At 33.9% G+C, this 14245-nt stretch overlaps 1 protein-coding gene across 1 annotated transcript; it reads left to right on the forward strand.

Annotated features, from left to right (window-relative positions):
• The first annotated feature begins 962 nt into the window (after positions 1-962).
• Positions 963-14110, forward strand: LOC149387150 (MADS-box protein AGL24-like). Its single transcript, XM_089621661.1, has 8 exons — positions 963-1144; positions 2729-2813; positions 11034-11095; positions 11190-11289; positions 11406-11447; positions 13739-13777; positions 13865-13986; positions 14107-14110. Exons 1-8 carry the CDS (start codon positions 963-965, stop codon positions 14108-14110), a joined length of 636 nt encoding a protein of 211 aa, XP_089477787.1.
• The last annotated feature ends 135 nt before the right edge of the window (positions 14111-14245 follow it).

Genomic DNA, 14245 nt, shown 5'->3' on the forward strand with positions numbered 1-14245 from the left:
AACATTATTCATTTTATTTTTGATTCAAGCTCAAACCAAAGTGAGCTTCAACCATTACTGGTTTTAAACCTTAATATTCTTTCTAAATGGATTGAGAATTCCCTTGAGAATGCTATACATCTTTAACAGACAAGAACTTCTTTACAGAATTCTTATAACAAATTTAGAGCGCCATCAAAAAATTTATAAAATCTAGATTTCTATAAATGTACCGTCAAATCCAAATTGATTCGATACATAAATTAATATCTCTTCTCTACTTCTCTTCTCCATCGTTTATTTTGGATTTGATAGAATCGTCACTACTCTTCCTAGCCAGAAAAGGCATCTTATTTCTCTAACCTTATCTCTCCAACAATTTGGAAAGCCTTATTTATAGCTGGGTTTTGTGCACTGGGAGATTTACACGTTAAGAAAAAGGTAATGATAGTAATAAAATAAAAATAATATCTTATAGACTCAACCGACTCAACATAAAAGCTAGGGAAAAAAATTCCACAAACTTTCCGTTTTCTGCAGATCAAATTAATAGTTTTTAAGTTATGTTAACTTCAGGTAGTTTTCTTTTCTCTTCCCAGTTATAGATTATTTTGGATATTCTTTTATAGTCTCTTTCGAGTTTCACACTCTATCTAAAATCCAGGGTTGTTTATCTCCACAAATATTCCCCAAATATATTGATTCTACCGTTCACCTAAAAAAATATACAGATTCTTCTAACAAATTCATGAGCAAAAAATCTAGTCTATTCCACCATATCCTCTTGTTCTTTGTTTATCAATTCTAGAAAAAAAAACCCTAGAATACCCTTTTGATGTTATGCCTTTTAGGGTATTAATTTTTTTATTATTTTTTTATATGTATGTATACGATTTTGATCTGAACTGAGACGCACTTAATATTTCTCGGCAGGAATTGTTCTCATTAACCCATAAATATCATCACATCGATCACATCATAAAATGACGAGACAGAAAATAGAGATAAAGAAGATCGAAAACATTACAACACGACAAGTGACGTTTTCAAAGAGAAGAAGAGGGCTTTTCAAGAAGGCTCTCGAACTTTCGACCCTTTGCGATGCCGAGATCGCTCTCATCGTCTTCTCTTCCACCGGGAAGCTTTACGATTTCGCCAGCTCAAGGTTTCTCTTTACACTCATTCTGTGTTTTTTATTTCCTTATTAAGATCTCTCTGAGAAATCTCTCCCTTTCTTTCGTTTTTTTCACGGATCGGCTTTACACTAAGTCATCTGGCTCTTTAGCAAGAAGAATTAGAAAAATTGGGTTTTAAATAATTTATTTGTGATATTGGTATGATCTCCGGTGGTCTTTCCGACTAAAGAGAGATAGACTGTCATATTTCATTAATTAATTCCATCATCTATTCAAATTAATATAATTTCATAGATTTATGTATCTCTCAGCATAAGTTTAAGTAATGATCAAATCAACACTAATCTAAGTTTTTTGAGGTTAGATACTATTTGTGCATTCTAATTAAATTAAATTGCGTTCCAATTGATATCCGGTATATCTCAGCATAAGTTTAAGTAATGATCAAATCAATCACTAAACTAAGTTTTTTGAGATTAGATACTATTTGTGCATTCTGATTAAATTAAATTGCGTTCCAGTTGATATCCAGTGATTTTGCAATTGAGTTCTCAACCTGTGTAATGGAATACTTATAATCGCATGTATCTCAGAAGTCAGAAGTTAAGTGCGTTTCTGCTGTCCTTATCTGCTTGTTAATTTTTTTTTTTTTTTTTTTGCTTTAATTTCGCTTCAAATTTTTAATTTTCCCTCTTATCCAAAGTGAGTGCTTATAATATATATATATATATGTATATATATATATATATATGTATATATATATATTATGTGTTTTTCTGTGGAGTGTTAGTTTCAAACTAGTTAAAAGCCAACACTTGCATGCAATAAGTAGGCACACTTGTTAACAGAATGTTACCAATAGCTTTTGACCAGCTGTTATATATATATATATTTTTGCCTCAATCGGATAAGATTAACCGAGGCTTTTGCTATAGGTTATGAAAATGTAAATGAAAACGTGTATAAATCCATTGATATGTGCAAGTAAATGGCTGTTTTGTGGCAAGCAGAAACACAGTAAACCTTCAGCGATGAACATGTAGTGTGAGCAAGTATAGAGGATATAATTTTATTAAGTGACTTATTGTTGATCAAAGTAGTTCAACTTATTTCATAATCAAATTTTGTGTTGTGTGTGTGTGGGTGGGTGGTGGTGGTGTTGTTGTTGTTGTTGTTTTTTTTTTTTTTTTTTTTTTGTGTGCGTGGAGAATGTAACTATGATAATGTGTAAAATGAATCTCTAGCTTTTTCGCTGCACTGCATGTATAGATGTTTATTTGACGGTTTGATCATGTCAAGTAACTTGACGTAGGGTTTTTAACAGAATAATACTTCCTAGTGATCAAATTAGCTTTTTCCATTTATACCAGTCTGGGACTGAAAAAAGGGAGTCTTTCCATAAATATCTAGTGCTTGACTTTTCATAAATATCTAACACTTGTATATTTATATACATATATATTCCAAGTGTTAGATATTTACGAAGAAAGAAACTGAAAGCAAAGTGGCAAGCTACTTACACAGTCATCTCACATATCCTAGATTAATATCTTTCCTTTGATGATCAGAATTTTTCTTTGTCGTATTGATTGATATTTTTGTGTGGGATAAAGTATGCAGCAAGTGATTGAAAGACGTTGTGCTCATACAGAAAAACCTGACAAGCAAACCAGTCAACCCTCCGTCGACCCACTTGAGGTATGGTGTTAGATATGTTACGGAGTGTTCAAGCAAAGCTCGAATTTTCCTAATAATTCAATATTGAAGATCACATCAATGGAGAATTAACCTTTTAGTCTTGGAAAAGGGAAATAAACGCAAAAGGAAATAAACCAGAATTAAGTGCAACAAATAAATCTAAACATGGAAATAGAACTAACGAAAATAAAACAACTAATGCTCAATAAAGCAAACATGCGCCAAAAGTCTTCGAGAATCTCCGAGATTGGCGTGCGCAATCTCCAAGATTGGTGTGCGCGATCTCCGAGCTATTTCCCACTTTTGCGGTCTCACGTCTCCATAAAGAAAAGTTCGATAAGTGCCACATCATTCTCCCCCGGGTTGAGAAAATTCGTCCCCGAATTTTGAGCCGTGTCATCGTCGGAGTTATCGCTCATATATGGAATGAGATGCTTGACGTTGAAAACGTCGGCAGTACAAATGTGGGATGGAAGCTTGATGCTGTATGCATTGAAATTAATCTTCTCGATGATCTCAACGGGAACAATCGTCTTCGCCTTAAGTTTGTTGTAGTCGTGAGCCGGAATGCGTTCTTAAGTGAGAACGGCCCATACACAATCGCCAACGTCGAAGTTGACCGTGCGATGATTCTTGTCCGCCGCGTTCTTGTACCGAGCTGTAGCTTCTTTGAGGTGGGCAATCGTGGCGCGGTGAGTCTCTAGAAGCTGGTTGACAAAAGCCGCAACGTCGCCGTGAAGTCGGGTCTGATAGGGAAGCGGCGCGAGGTTAAGTGGGCAACGGGGAACCACGCCGTAGACCACTTGGAATAGCCTAAAACCGGTGCTGCGATTTTTGGCGTGGTTGTGCGCAAACTCGGCTTGATTGAGCTTCAAGTCCTAGCTTTTTATTACTTTACCAACAAGGCAACATAGGAGATTGCCGAGCGAATGGTTCACGACCTCGGTTTGAGGGTGGGACGCGCTTCTAAAGTCAAGGCGAGTATCCACTAGACGCCATAGAGAACGCCAAAAGTGGCTCAAAAATCGATGTCACAATCCTAGACGATCAAAGATGGGAGGCCGTGGAGACGATAGACGTTGCGAAAAAAAAGAGTTGCGACGTTGACCGCGTCCGTCGTTTTCCGGCAAGGAATGAAGTGGGCCATTTTTTAGAAATGGTCGACGACAAAAAAGATGGAATCGTGACCTCGTTGAGTGTGAGGGAGGCTAACCACAAAGTCCATGCTAATGCCAACCCACAGTTGTGTCGGTATCGGGAGAGGCATGCAGAGTCCCGCGTTCGTTGTCTTGTCCTCGGTGAGGTGACATGTGCATCAACGATCGACAAAGCACGCGGCGTCTTTACGCAAAGATGGCAAAAAATACGCTGTTGCGACGAGTTGATAAGTGCGATCCTGCCCAGTGTGAACTTCGTTATGCAAGTCACGGATAATCTTGGGCAGAAAACTACTCTCGAGAATGCATAAGCGCGTGTTGTGGAAGAGGAAGCCATCCGACCACGAGAATTCTGTGTGTTCGCCCGCATGAAGGTGTTGGGTATGTTTGAAAAGAACGGGTCCACATCGTAGTTCGATCATCGTATCAAAATCGGGAACTTCGACGCGCATCTCAATGAGCAGGCAAGATGGCGGCTGAGTGCTTCGTCTATACGTTTCAAAGTACCTGTCTTGTGCTTGATCGAGAACGTGAATTATTGGAGAAAGGCGATCCATGATGCTTGTCGCAAAAAGACCTTGTCTTGTGTGCTGAGATGCTTTAACGTGTCGTGATCGGTCTAGAGGACGAACTCCTTTCGAAAGAGGTAGTAGCACCAATGATGAATGACTCGTACGATCGCATAGAACTCGACGTCGTATGTGTTGTAGCGTGACTTTGGGCCAGTGAGCTTTTTGCTAAAGTAAGTGATTGGACGGTTGTCTTGGCTAAGCATGGCGCTGATACCAACCTTCGACACATCACAGTGGAGGAGAAACGACTGTGCAAAGTCGAGAAGCACGAGGATCGGGGGGCTCGTGAGCATGGCCTTAATTCGCTCAAACGATTCCGTCGCTTATGGTGACCAATGAACATGACCCGATTTGATGCATTCGGTGATGAAAGCCATGACGGAACTGAAATGTGGAATAAAATAGCGATAGAAGGACGCAAGGCCGTGGAAGCTACGGACTTCGGTGACAGTCGTTGGTTGTGGCCAAGAAGCCATGGCTTGGACTTTAGATTCGTCGACACTTCGGCGGATATGACATAGCCCAAGAATGTGATGCAGTCGGTAAGAATGAGGCACTTCCCAACGGTGGCGTGAAAAGAGTAGGTGCGAAAAATGTTAAGAACTTTGCGAAGATAGTGCAAGTGGATCTCGCCGTTAGCTATAGATTAAAATATCATCGAAATAAACGACAACAAATTTACCGATAAATGGGCACAATGCTTGGTCCATCATGCTCGTGAATGTGCTCGGCGCGTTGGAGTGTCCAAAAGGCATGGCAAGCCACTCGTATATTCCCCTTCATGAGTCTTGAAAGCGATTTTCTTAATAATTCAATAAGGAAGATTACATCAATGGAGAATAAACCTTGTAGTCTTGGAAAAAGGAAATAAACGCAAAATGAAAGCCGGAATTAAGTGCAACAAATAATTATAAACACGGAAATAGAATTAATGAAAATAAAACGACAACTAATGCTCATTAAAGAACATATGCGCCAAAAGTCTTCAAGAATTTTTTAGATTGGCGTGCGCGATCTCCGGGCTATTTCCCGCCTTTGCAGTCACACGTCTCCATGAAGGAAAGTCCGATAAGCGCCGCATCACTTTTGTAATAAATAAGTTAAGTTTTAAATTAAGAAAAAAGAAAAGTTAGATTGTATTGTATGTATATTCATAGTAGGGATAATAAAAGTGGAATCAAACTCATAGAATATGTAACAAGAATAGAATAGGAAAATAAAAAGCAGCTTTTACATACCCCTTAAAGATGGTTGGCTACGACTACGAGCAACAATCTTACAAAATCTTATAAACTAAGGTTGATATAATGGTTCGGTCAAAGTCAGAGTTGTTCGTTTAGCTGAAACGTGAATAACATAGAGTTCCAACGTAATTTGAGCTAGCCACGGGGCAACGGGGCAACAGCCACGACTTTTGTCGTGGCTGTTGTCGCGGCTGTAGTATTAACAGCCACGATTTTCATAGCAACAGCCACGACTTTTGTCGCGGCTGTTGCCAGTTTTTGTTATAGTGATTGCGATTAAAGTGGTAGTCGATGACGAGATGCTTTGTACTTGAAAAAAAAACCTTGAGTCTTACAAAATCATATTTTTTGGAGTACAAAGTCGGTGAAGTGGATCCGGTGGAAAAATAAAATTCAGAGGGATTAGCGTTCACTCATTTTAGAATCCCAACGTCTAAACTTGATACCCATTTGTCTCTTTTTGGACGTTGATACCATGTGAAATATCAGAGGGTTAAATCTCACAAGCAATTAGTCGTGAGAGGTGAGAGGTGTAACATATAACTGTATGAACCTTGTTAAGTCCCACCATCTTTTGGTTGTTGTAGGATTCTTAACATGATTTAACCCACACTATACTTCTACAACAGTAAAAGCAATGCCAATTATGTCATGGATGCTTAAATAATACATTCTAACATGATGCACCATGTAAACTTCACTTATAAGATATTTGGGTGAGTTAAAGATGAAAGCTTTAGCAGCCAACTCATTAAATCTTGAGAGCCCTAGTCACTATGTATGGGTACTTATTACACATGGTTGGGTATTGTGCACACGACACAATATATACATATATATATATATACATATATATATATATATATATATATATATATATATATATATATATCAGTCTTTCTATAGAAGAGAGAATGTTAATTGCAGGCCATGCAAATTTGGTATTTAAAAAAAAAAAAAAAGAGAGTATCTCATACACGTACGTACAAAGCCTACATTGTGCGTGTACATTTGTTATCATGCTTACAGTGTAGTAAAGTATTGAAGTATAGAGAGGCATGTGAAAACATACATATAAAACACACATATAAGTCATGAAACTAAATTGTTATATTTGTACGTCATCATTACATACCCGAGTACAATTGTAGAGTTCTTATAAGCTAACACAATATAACTTTTCAAGACTTAACACACCATGTGCTACGTATGTACATCCGTGTCATCCAAAACAAAAAGAATCTATCGAACCAAAACACTTCAATTGAGAACCCAAAAATTTAAATTCAGTTTTTTTTTTTTTTTTTTTTTTTTTTTTTTTTTTAAATTAAATCTACCTAGTTCAGATTCGATTATTGTTTATGTCCTTTCTGTTTGAATATTTCACACAGCGATCGCAAAAATAATATACATAACTAATTGAGTGACACTTAAAATTATGGAGTAGTCTATGTTTTTTTTTTTTTTTTTTAATAACTTATGTATATGCTTATAATCATAACTAAAGGTAAATGATAAAAAATATAATATATTTTACTTATATTTAATTTAATACATACGTACTTAATACATACATATACACATACATATATATACATATACACATACATATATATACATCTATACACATGCATATACATACATATATATACATCTATATACATGCATATACATACATATATATATATACACATGCATATACATACATATATATACATGCATATACATACATATATATATATATATATATATATATATGTGTGTGTGTGTGTGTGTGTCTAGAGATAGAACCTTCTTGGAAGAGGACCTTTGGCAATATCTCCTATGGCCCTCCTCCTGTCTGCTAATTAAAGCAAAAGACATTAGATATTTTACCCATAACTAAGATATTTTACATAGATACTTTATCATGACATACCTACTGGTCAGCAGAAATATGCAGAAATGTGCAATTTTCTAGTGCAATTTCGAAATTTCAAGTTAGAATACTATAAAGCAGGATCTACGCACTACCCAACACATCGAGTTAGATGCTCTATGAGATATGCATTTTTTACGCCTGACTTCTTAAGATAATTGATAATTGTTACAACCCCATATTTCGGACAGTTAAATTTAAAAATAAAATAACTTTCCAATATAAACTAGACTTTAAAATATAGCACAGAGTTAAAAATTTATAAAAGTATATTACTGGAACATGAAAAATACTTAAATATGAGTTTAAAACCAAAACATAATAATTAGAAATAATTAACGCAAATTAAAGCTTGAAATTCAACTTTAGTTAGGCAAATCCATTTAAGCTTAAAGATGTCTTAACATGAAAATCTCAAACTGAGTATAATGCGTAGCGGAAATCTTTCAAACAAACGAGCAGAGACCATAATCCAAACTTTTAGCTATCAACGCCGCTGGTTTATCATTTCGTTATAGGCTGTTTACCTACAACACAGACGGATATTTCATAGAAGTGAGTTAACGCTAAGAAAGAATAATATAAAGCTCACAAAAAGATGAGTAATGCAATGCATGAACCGGTTATTAGTACTTTAGAACTAAACGGTGACAGATTTTCCTAATTTATTTCTATCATATTTTAGATCGAGGTACTCATAGAGTAGTCATACCAATTTCAATGTACACTTTATAAACAAACTATGTGGTTGCGACCTCCCACAATACGCATCATCTTATAAACATATCATATAAGAAATCTTCTAATTGGTCGGCTCAAGAAATATCTCTTTAAGACCTCCATGAATTTTCACACCAGGTCGTCACGACAAACAAAAATCACATCATGGCGAAGGTTGAAAATTCAACGACAGTTATTGTTCCGTCGCAGAATCTCCATGACATTTTCCTCGAAAACGTCTCGATCGAAAAAAAATTGCGTCACTAAGATATAAGAATCTTCAACCACGATTATTCTTTATATTATACTAAATCCTAACACGACGCAAAAATATTCATCGCGACAAGACGATTCAACGACGGTCATTAACAGTCGTATATACATTTCGTCACGACATTATATTGGTTTTGTCACGACATAATAGGTCTTGATCATGGCAGAATTAGATCATGTCACAACCACAATTCATTTTTGAGCACTTTCAACGGCGGAAAAAGACCGCCGTGGAAGTTGAAAAGTAAAAATTATTAAGTTGATTATAGCTTCCCAATTTTAGCCTCAAACGACGGACAAAACCTTCGTTTAAAGAACATTAAACGACAACTATTATTCCATTGTAGTAAGTTACCATGACCTTGGAATCAACGATGGAAACCAATCGACGTGAAAGCTTTAAACGACGGTTAATAACCGTCGTTTTTTCCAATATTTCCACTAATGAGGACTCTCATTACTTATCTTATCACTTGATTAATTGTGTTACAAAGATGACATATATGACATAACTGAACATGATAACATAGTTAAGAAAAATAGAACATGTTATACAATAATCAACATAACTCATATATAACCTCAACATTACGTGGCACATATTAATCACAAATCATGCATGACATATATTCAATCACAAACAACATTTCACATAAATTGTACTTTATGGCAATTTGATCCCGACACGAAACAAGAAACTTTTACGACACAATTTAATGCGGATTTGAATATCAATAAATGAATCGATTCTTAATTGAATCGAAAATGGTAAAACGATTAAATAATGAGTCAAAACGACATGACAACGATAACACGATTAAAATAAAATTAACACGATTAATAAATGATCGACACGAAAAAAAAAAATTACGACCCGCACGAATATAACTCAACTAAAACGATTACGAGTAGTAGCACGATTACAACCCAATTAAACACAATTATTATTATATATGTAAAATTATCGCCATACGTAAAGTGATATCAATTCTAAACTATAAAAGAAAAATATATGAAGTTATGTTGGAGTAATTAAATTAAGGATAAGAGTTGTCATGGTAATAGTGCCATACTGATTTCTAGTATTTTTCATAATAATATTGTCATTATGTTATATAAAACGATCACAATTCAAAAATAGCAACCTTTGAATCATATTCTATCATTCTTCAATTAGTTATAATTTATATTCATGTAAAAGAACAAATAGTTTTTCAAATAATAAGATTTATATAACAATTAAAAACAATCACAATTCATGAGGAATAACTTTTGAATCATATAGTTGTTTTGTTAATGTCGACTAGTTTTGATATCGGAGATATTTAGCAAGATTGTCAATGACTTTTAACATTAATTTTTTTTACCTATATCAAATATAAAATTTTAATTTTCTTAATACACTGACGCAAAACTGTTTATCAACTACAATTTTATTATTAAAACGACTATATTTTTTATCAAAAAATGTAGTCGGTTAAAGTAGACTACGGTCATCAAATTTATAGGTTTTATTAGACTCCGTTTAAATTTAAAATTGTAGTGATTAGTTTTATATCCACTACAATCAATATAAAAAATAGTGTAAACCTAATAAAAAGTCACTAAAGATTTCATCAAGTATATAAAAAGAGGGAAAGTTACCTCTTTCATTCGGGCGTAAAACTTTAATCAAGTATATAAAATAAAGAGGGAAATTTACCTCTTCCTTCATTTGGGCGGTAGAAGCATTTAAAATTTTGAATAACAAAATTTTATATCCTCATCATTCATTTCAACACCGCTTAAAACAAAAGAAAAACATAGAGGAGAGAGAGAGAGAGAGAGAGAGAGAGAGAGAGAGAGAGAGAGAGAGAGAGAGAGAGAGAGAGAGAGAGAGATACTTCTTCACGTAATCGTTTTTATTTTTAGGGTAATTTAGTAAAATAGTCAACTTGATATTGCTAAATAGTCAAGGTTTGATAAATATCAAGTAAATAACTAATTTTATATATTTACAAACGTAAATATTAAGTAAATAACCACTGTCATATTAAGCCACGTCATCATTTATGGCTATTTAGCTAATATTTACCAAAACTTGGTTATTTAGCAATATCAAACATTTAAATTAGCTATTTTTTTCATTTTTTGTTATTTTTATTGGTATAGTTGAATGTCAAAGTATCCTTTTTACATGCGGTAAAAAAAAAATACGTGAATATATGTACGTGCGCAACGCAGAGATATTGTAGCGTGAAAAGTCAACAAAATCTACAAAATATCAAACTCAAGTAATCGTGCTAAAAGGTCCCCTGATGTAGTTTTTATTTTCCCTCTTTTGCTTTGTGGCTTAGTGCGCAAGAAAGAAACTTGACAGGTTGAAGAGCGAACTTGAGGCGAAAACCATGGAGCTAAAGTACGTATCATAATTTTTGCATAAATGGTGTTGATTTTAATTAATGGCTTCCAAATTGTCAATTAACGAAAAATCACGAATAATTAATTGTTAGGAATATAAAGGGAGATGATCTCGAATGTCTTGACCTTGAAGATATAAAGCAGCTAGAGGCAACGATCGAGAAAGGTCTAAGATGCGTTTCAGAATTAAAGGTTTTTTTTATTATTTTTCTTTCCACTTTATGTTATTTTGTTTGCATTATGCTATAAATTTCTATAATTAAGAGGCTAATCCTGAGGACTATGTCTGTTTATTTCACTCGTTTCAGGATCAAAAAGCTTTAAATGAGATTAGTGTTCTTAAAAAGAAGGTTAGTGGAAGAGAAGGGTTTCTAATTCTCTATTGATTTATGAAACATAATAATTAACAGCTATTTGAGACCCTGAAAGATCAATATAACAAAGGAAGTTATTAAACTAGGCAATCTCCTGAATAATATTAAAGTATGAAATGCAGATTCATCCAACCATTTCTAAAGATATTTAAACAACTTGTTCTTTTCGATAAAAAAAAATGTTCTTTGAACAATGTGAAATTGATTTTTCACCTACATAATTGAGTAAAGTCTAGTTTTGTTTTAGAAGTTTATATTCCTCTGGGACCACCGAGTAACGTCCTTCCTAACAGTATTTTGTAAACTTGCATGAGATATTGAATATATTAAATTCAATGCCAGCCAAAAAAACCTCTTCTTGTTTCACCGACTCAACTAAGTGTCCTTGTCAGCATATATTATCCGCACGAATGTCGAGAAAGTCAACTCGTCAATTGATCCGTGAGTACAGAAAACAGTGTGTGTCAAAGGCTCAAAGTGTTCAGTGTTTCAGGCCATACAATGCTGCTTTAAGCATGCATATCGCCACTCAAAGTATCACTAACAAAACCATGTAGTAATTAATAGCGTTTGAAGATATGAGTTTCTAGCATTTGAAACGTAGTTGTGGAATTTTATGTTCAGAAACAAAAGGAAAATTTTGTCAAGAAACTAAAGATTTTAACTTTCTAATTAGGCTATGTTTGGAACCTAAGAGGCTGATTAGGGTTAAAGAAATTAATTGTGTAACTAAAATAAACTGCAAAATAAAATTCTACAAATTCGCATTTTTCACGTGTACCACACGTGAAAGTTTCTTTTCCTCCAAATTTCTTTAACTTCGAAACACAATATGAAGAAATTTATATATGTACAAACACCACAACAAAATAGACAATTAACAAGAATCGATTATTAATGTGATTTAGCGGGAGTCAACTGTCGCTGAATCACTTTTACCGAGAAACTAATATGATATTGGGTTGTATATTATTTAGCGGCGAGAAGTTACACTAACCATTTGGACGGAATGGACATTTATGATTGAATTTGAGCGGAATCCATCTCGGAATGGCTGAATCCATTCCGTCCAAATTTTGTTAGAAAGATATATATTTAAATTTTAAAAACGGCCATGTAGTTAGTTTTATAAGCTATTGGATCTCAAAAATCAGATGATTCAATTGGCAAGATTAAAAACAAACCAAAAATCTAATGAAACATATGAATTTCTTCCCAATGGATTTCATTTGTTTCAGTTTTTGGCTAAATGGACGGATGGATTTTCATCCGTTCATTCCAAATGTGCTTTGTTGTTGAAGAATTAAACCGATAGGATTGCTGAAATTTGGTCTAGAGTTTTTCCTTGGTAATATTGTACACTTTAATAAGATTCTCTCATCTGCTTTAGTTTTTTTTTTTGGTCCATTAAATAAATAATAATATTTACATTTTATCATTGTTAAATAGTTAACGTTTTGTAAATCTTAGGTAAATAACCACTTTCATATATTTACAGATGTAAATTTTAGGTAAATAGTCTCTTCCATTTATTAGTTCACGTCATCTTCATGACTATTGACCTAAAATCTACGAAATTTTTTTAGTTAAAAGTGAGTTCTTCCGTCAGATGTGGAAATTCTAAACATTGATGTTCGTTTTTTGTGACTCTCCATGTCTAATCTTCGATAATTATGAGATTCAACAGGTTTTAGAAGGTCACTTGCTGATCACGAACAGCATATTGTGTTTCTTTCTTTTGATATCTTCTACGTAATTGGTCTATCTAGGTATCTAGGTATAGTACTTGCTCTACGACTTGGGAATTTATGCATTAGTTAGAACTAGATATGTCAGTCAGGGATCCAAATTATTTGATCATTCCAAAGCGTTATGTATAAAAATAGGACCAAAATTTCCATCGACATTTGGAGTACCTGGATGATATATTAGTGAAGGACTCGTTATGGTGTAAAATGCCGTTATTTTGCATTAGAAAATTAATAGAGTTAAGTGTTTGGTCAATTGGAATTTTTTAATTGGAAGGAAGTATGTCAATCCTTTTATTTAATACCATATATATAAACTACATATATCAGCTAATTTAATTTTCATCTCCAAGGGAAGTACGATAATGATAAAGATTAATTAGTGGCTTCTGAATATATAAACCAATCTAAATCATTGCTTGGTACCTTTAGATTATTTGTGATCTGTCATCTTAATTGACCAAAATAAATGACTGTTTAGAGATTTCTTAATTCTTATTATTCTTGTGTGATGTGAAGGGAGTCGAATTAGCTGAGGATAACAACCGTTTGCAACAGGTACTTTTTTTTTATTCCATACATAATATACATAGATATATGTATATAATGTATATATATGAATGAAGTTGACTAACGAAATTGAAGCAAGCACAGAAACATGAAGGCATGTCAACGGTGGAGTCAATAACCGATGATACTACCAACCTGGAAAATTCTCATCATGATATTGATGATCGTTATATCTCAGACACAACTCTGAAACTAGGGTACGTAAACTTAAACATAAAAATCCACATCATATACAAATTACTGTATGGGATACACTCAAGAGATTTCTAAATAATCATGCGAAAGTATTATATGGGATTTTATCTCAAAATCAATAGGTAATGAGAAGAGTCACCCATGATCTTTATCAATCTTGTTAGTTCTCTTTTTCTTTTTTATGTGGAATTCCTAACAGATCAAAACATTTTTATCGGTCTATGCTCAGAGTTATTATATTGTACGTATATATATATATAT

The sequence above is a fragment of the Urtica dioica genome, chromosome 8 (assembly GCF_054948205.1).
Source record: "Urtica dioica subsp. dioica isolate 48M chromosome 8, U.dioica_male_clone48M_v1_H2, whole genome shotgun sequence".
Classification (NCBI taxonomy): Eukaryota; Viridiplantae; Streptophyta; class Magnoliopsida; order Rosales; family Urticaceae; genus Urtica; species Urtica dioica.

What these genes read in the sequence shown, in the direction of transcription:
- LOC149387150 (XM_089621661.1), top strand. Translation starts at nt 963, where the DNA reads ATGACGAGACAGAAAATAGAGATAAAGAAGATCGAAAACATTACAACA. An exon ending in GCGAAAACCATGGAGCTAAA is followed by an intron (nt 11,096 to 11,189) that starts GTACGTATCATA and finishes ATTAATTGTTAG; the next exon opens with GAATATAAAGGGAGATGATC. An exon ending in TTAGTGTTCTTAAAAAGAAG is followed by an intron (nt 11,448 to 13,738) that starts GTTAGTGGAAGA and finishes TGTGATGTGAAG; the next exon opens with GGAGTCGAATTAGCTGAGGA.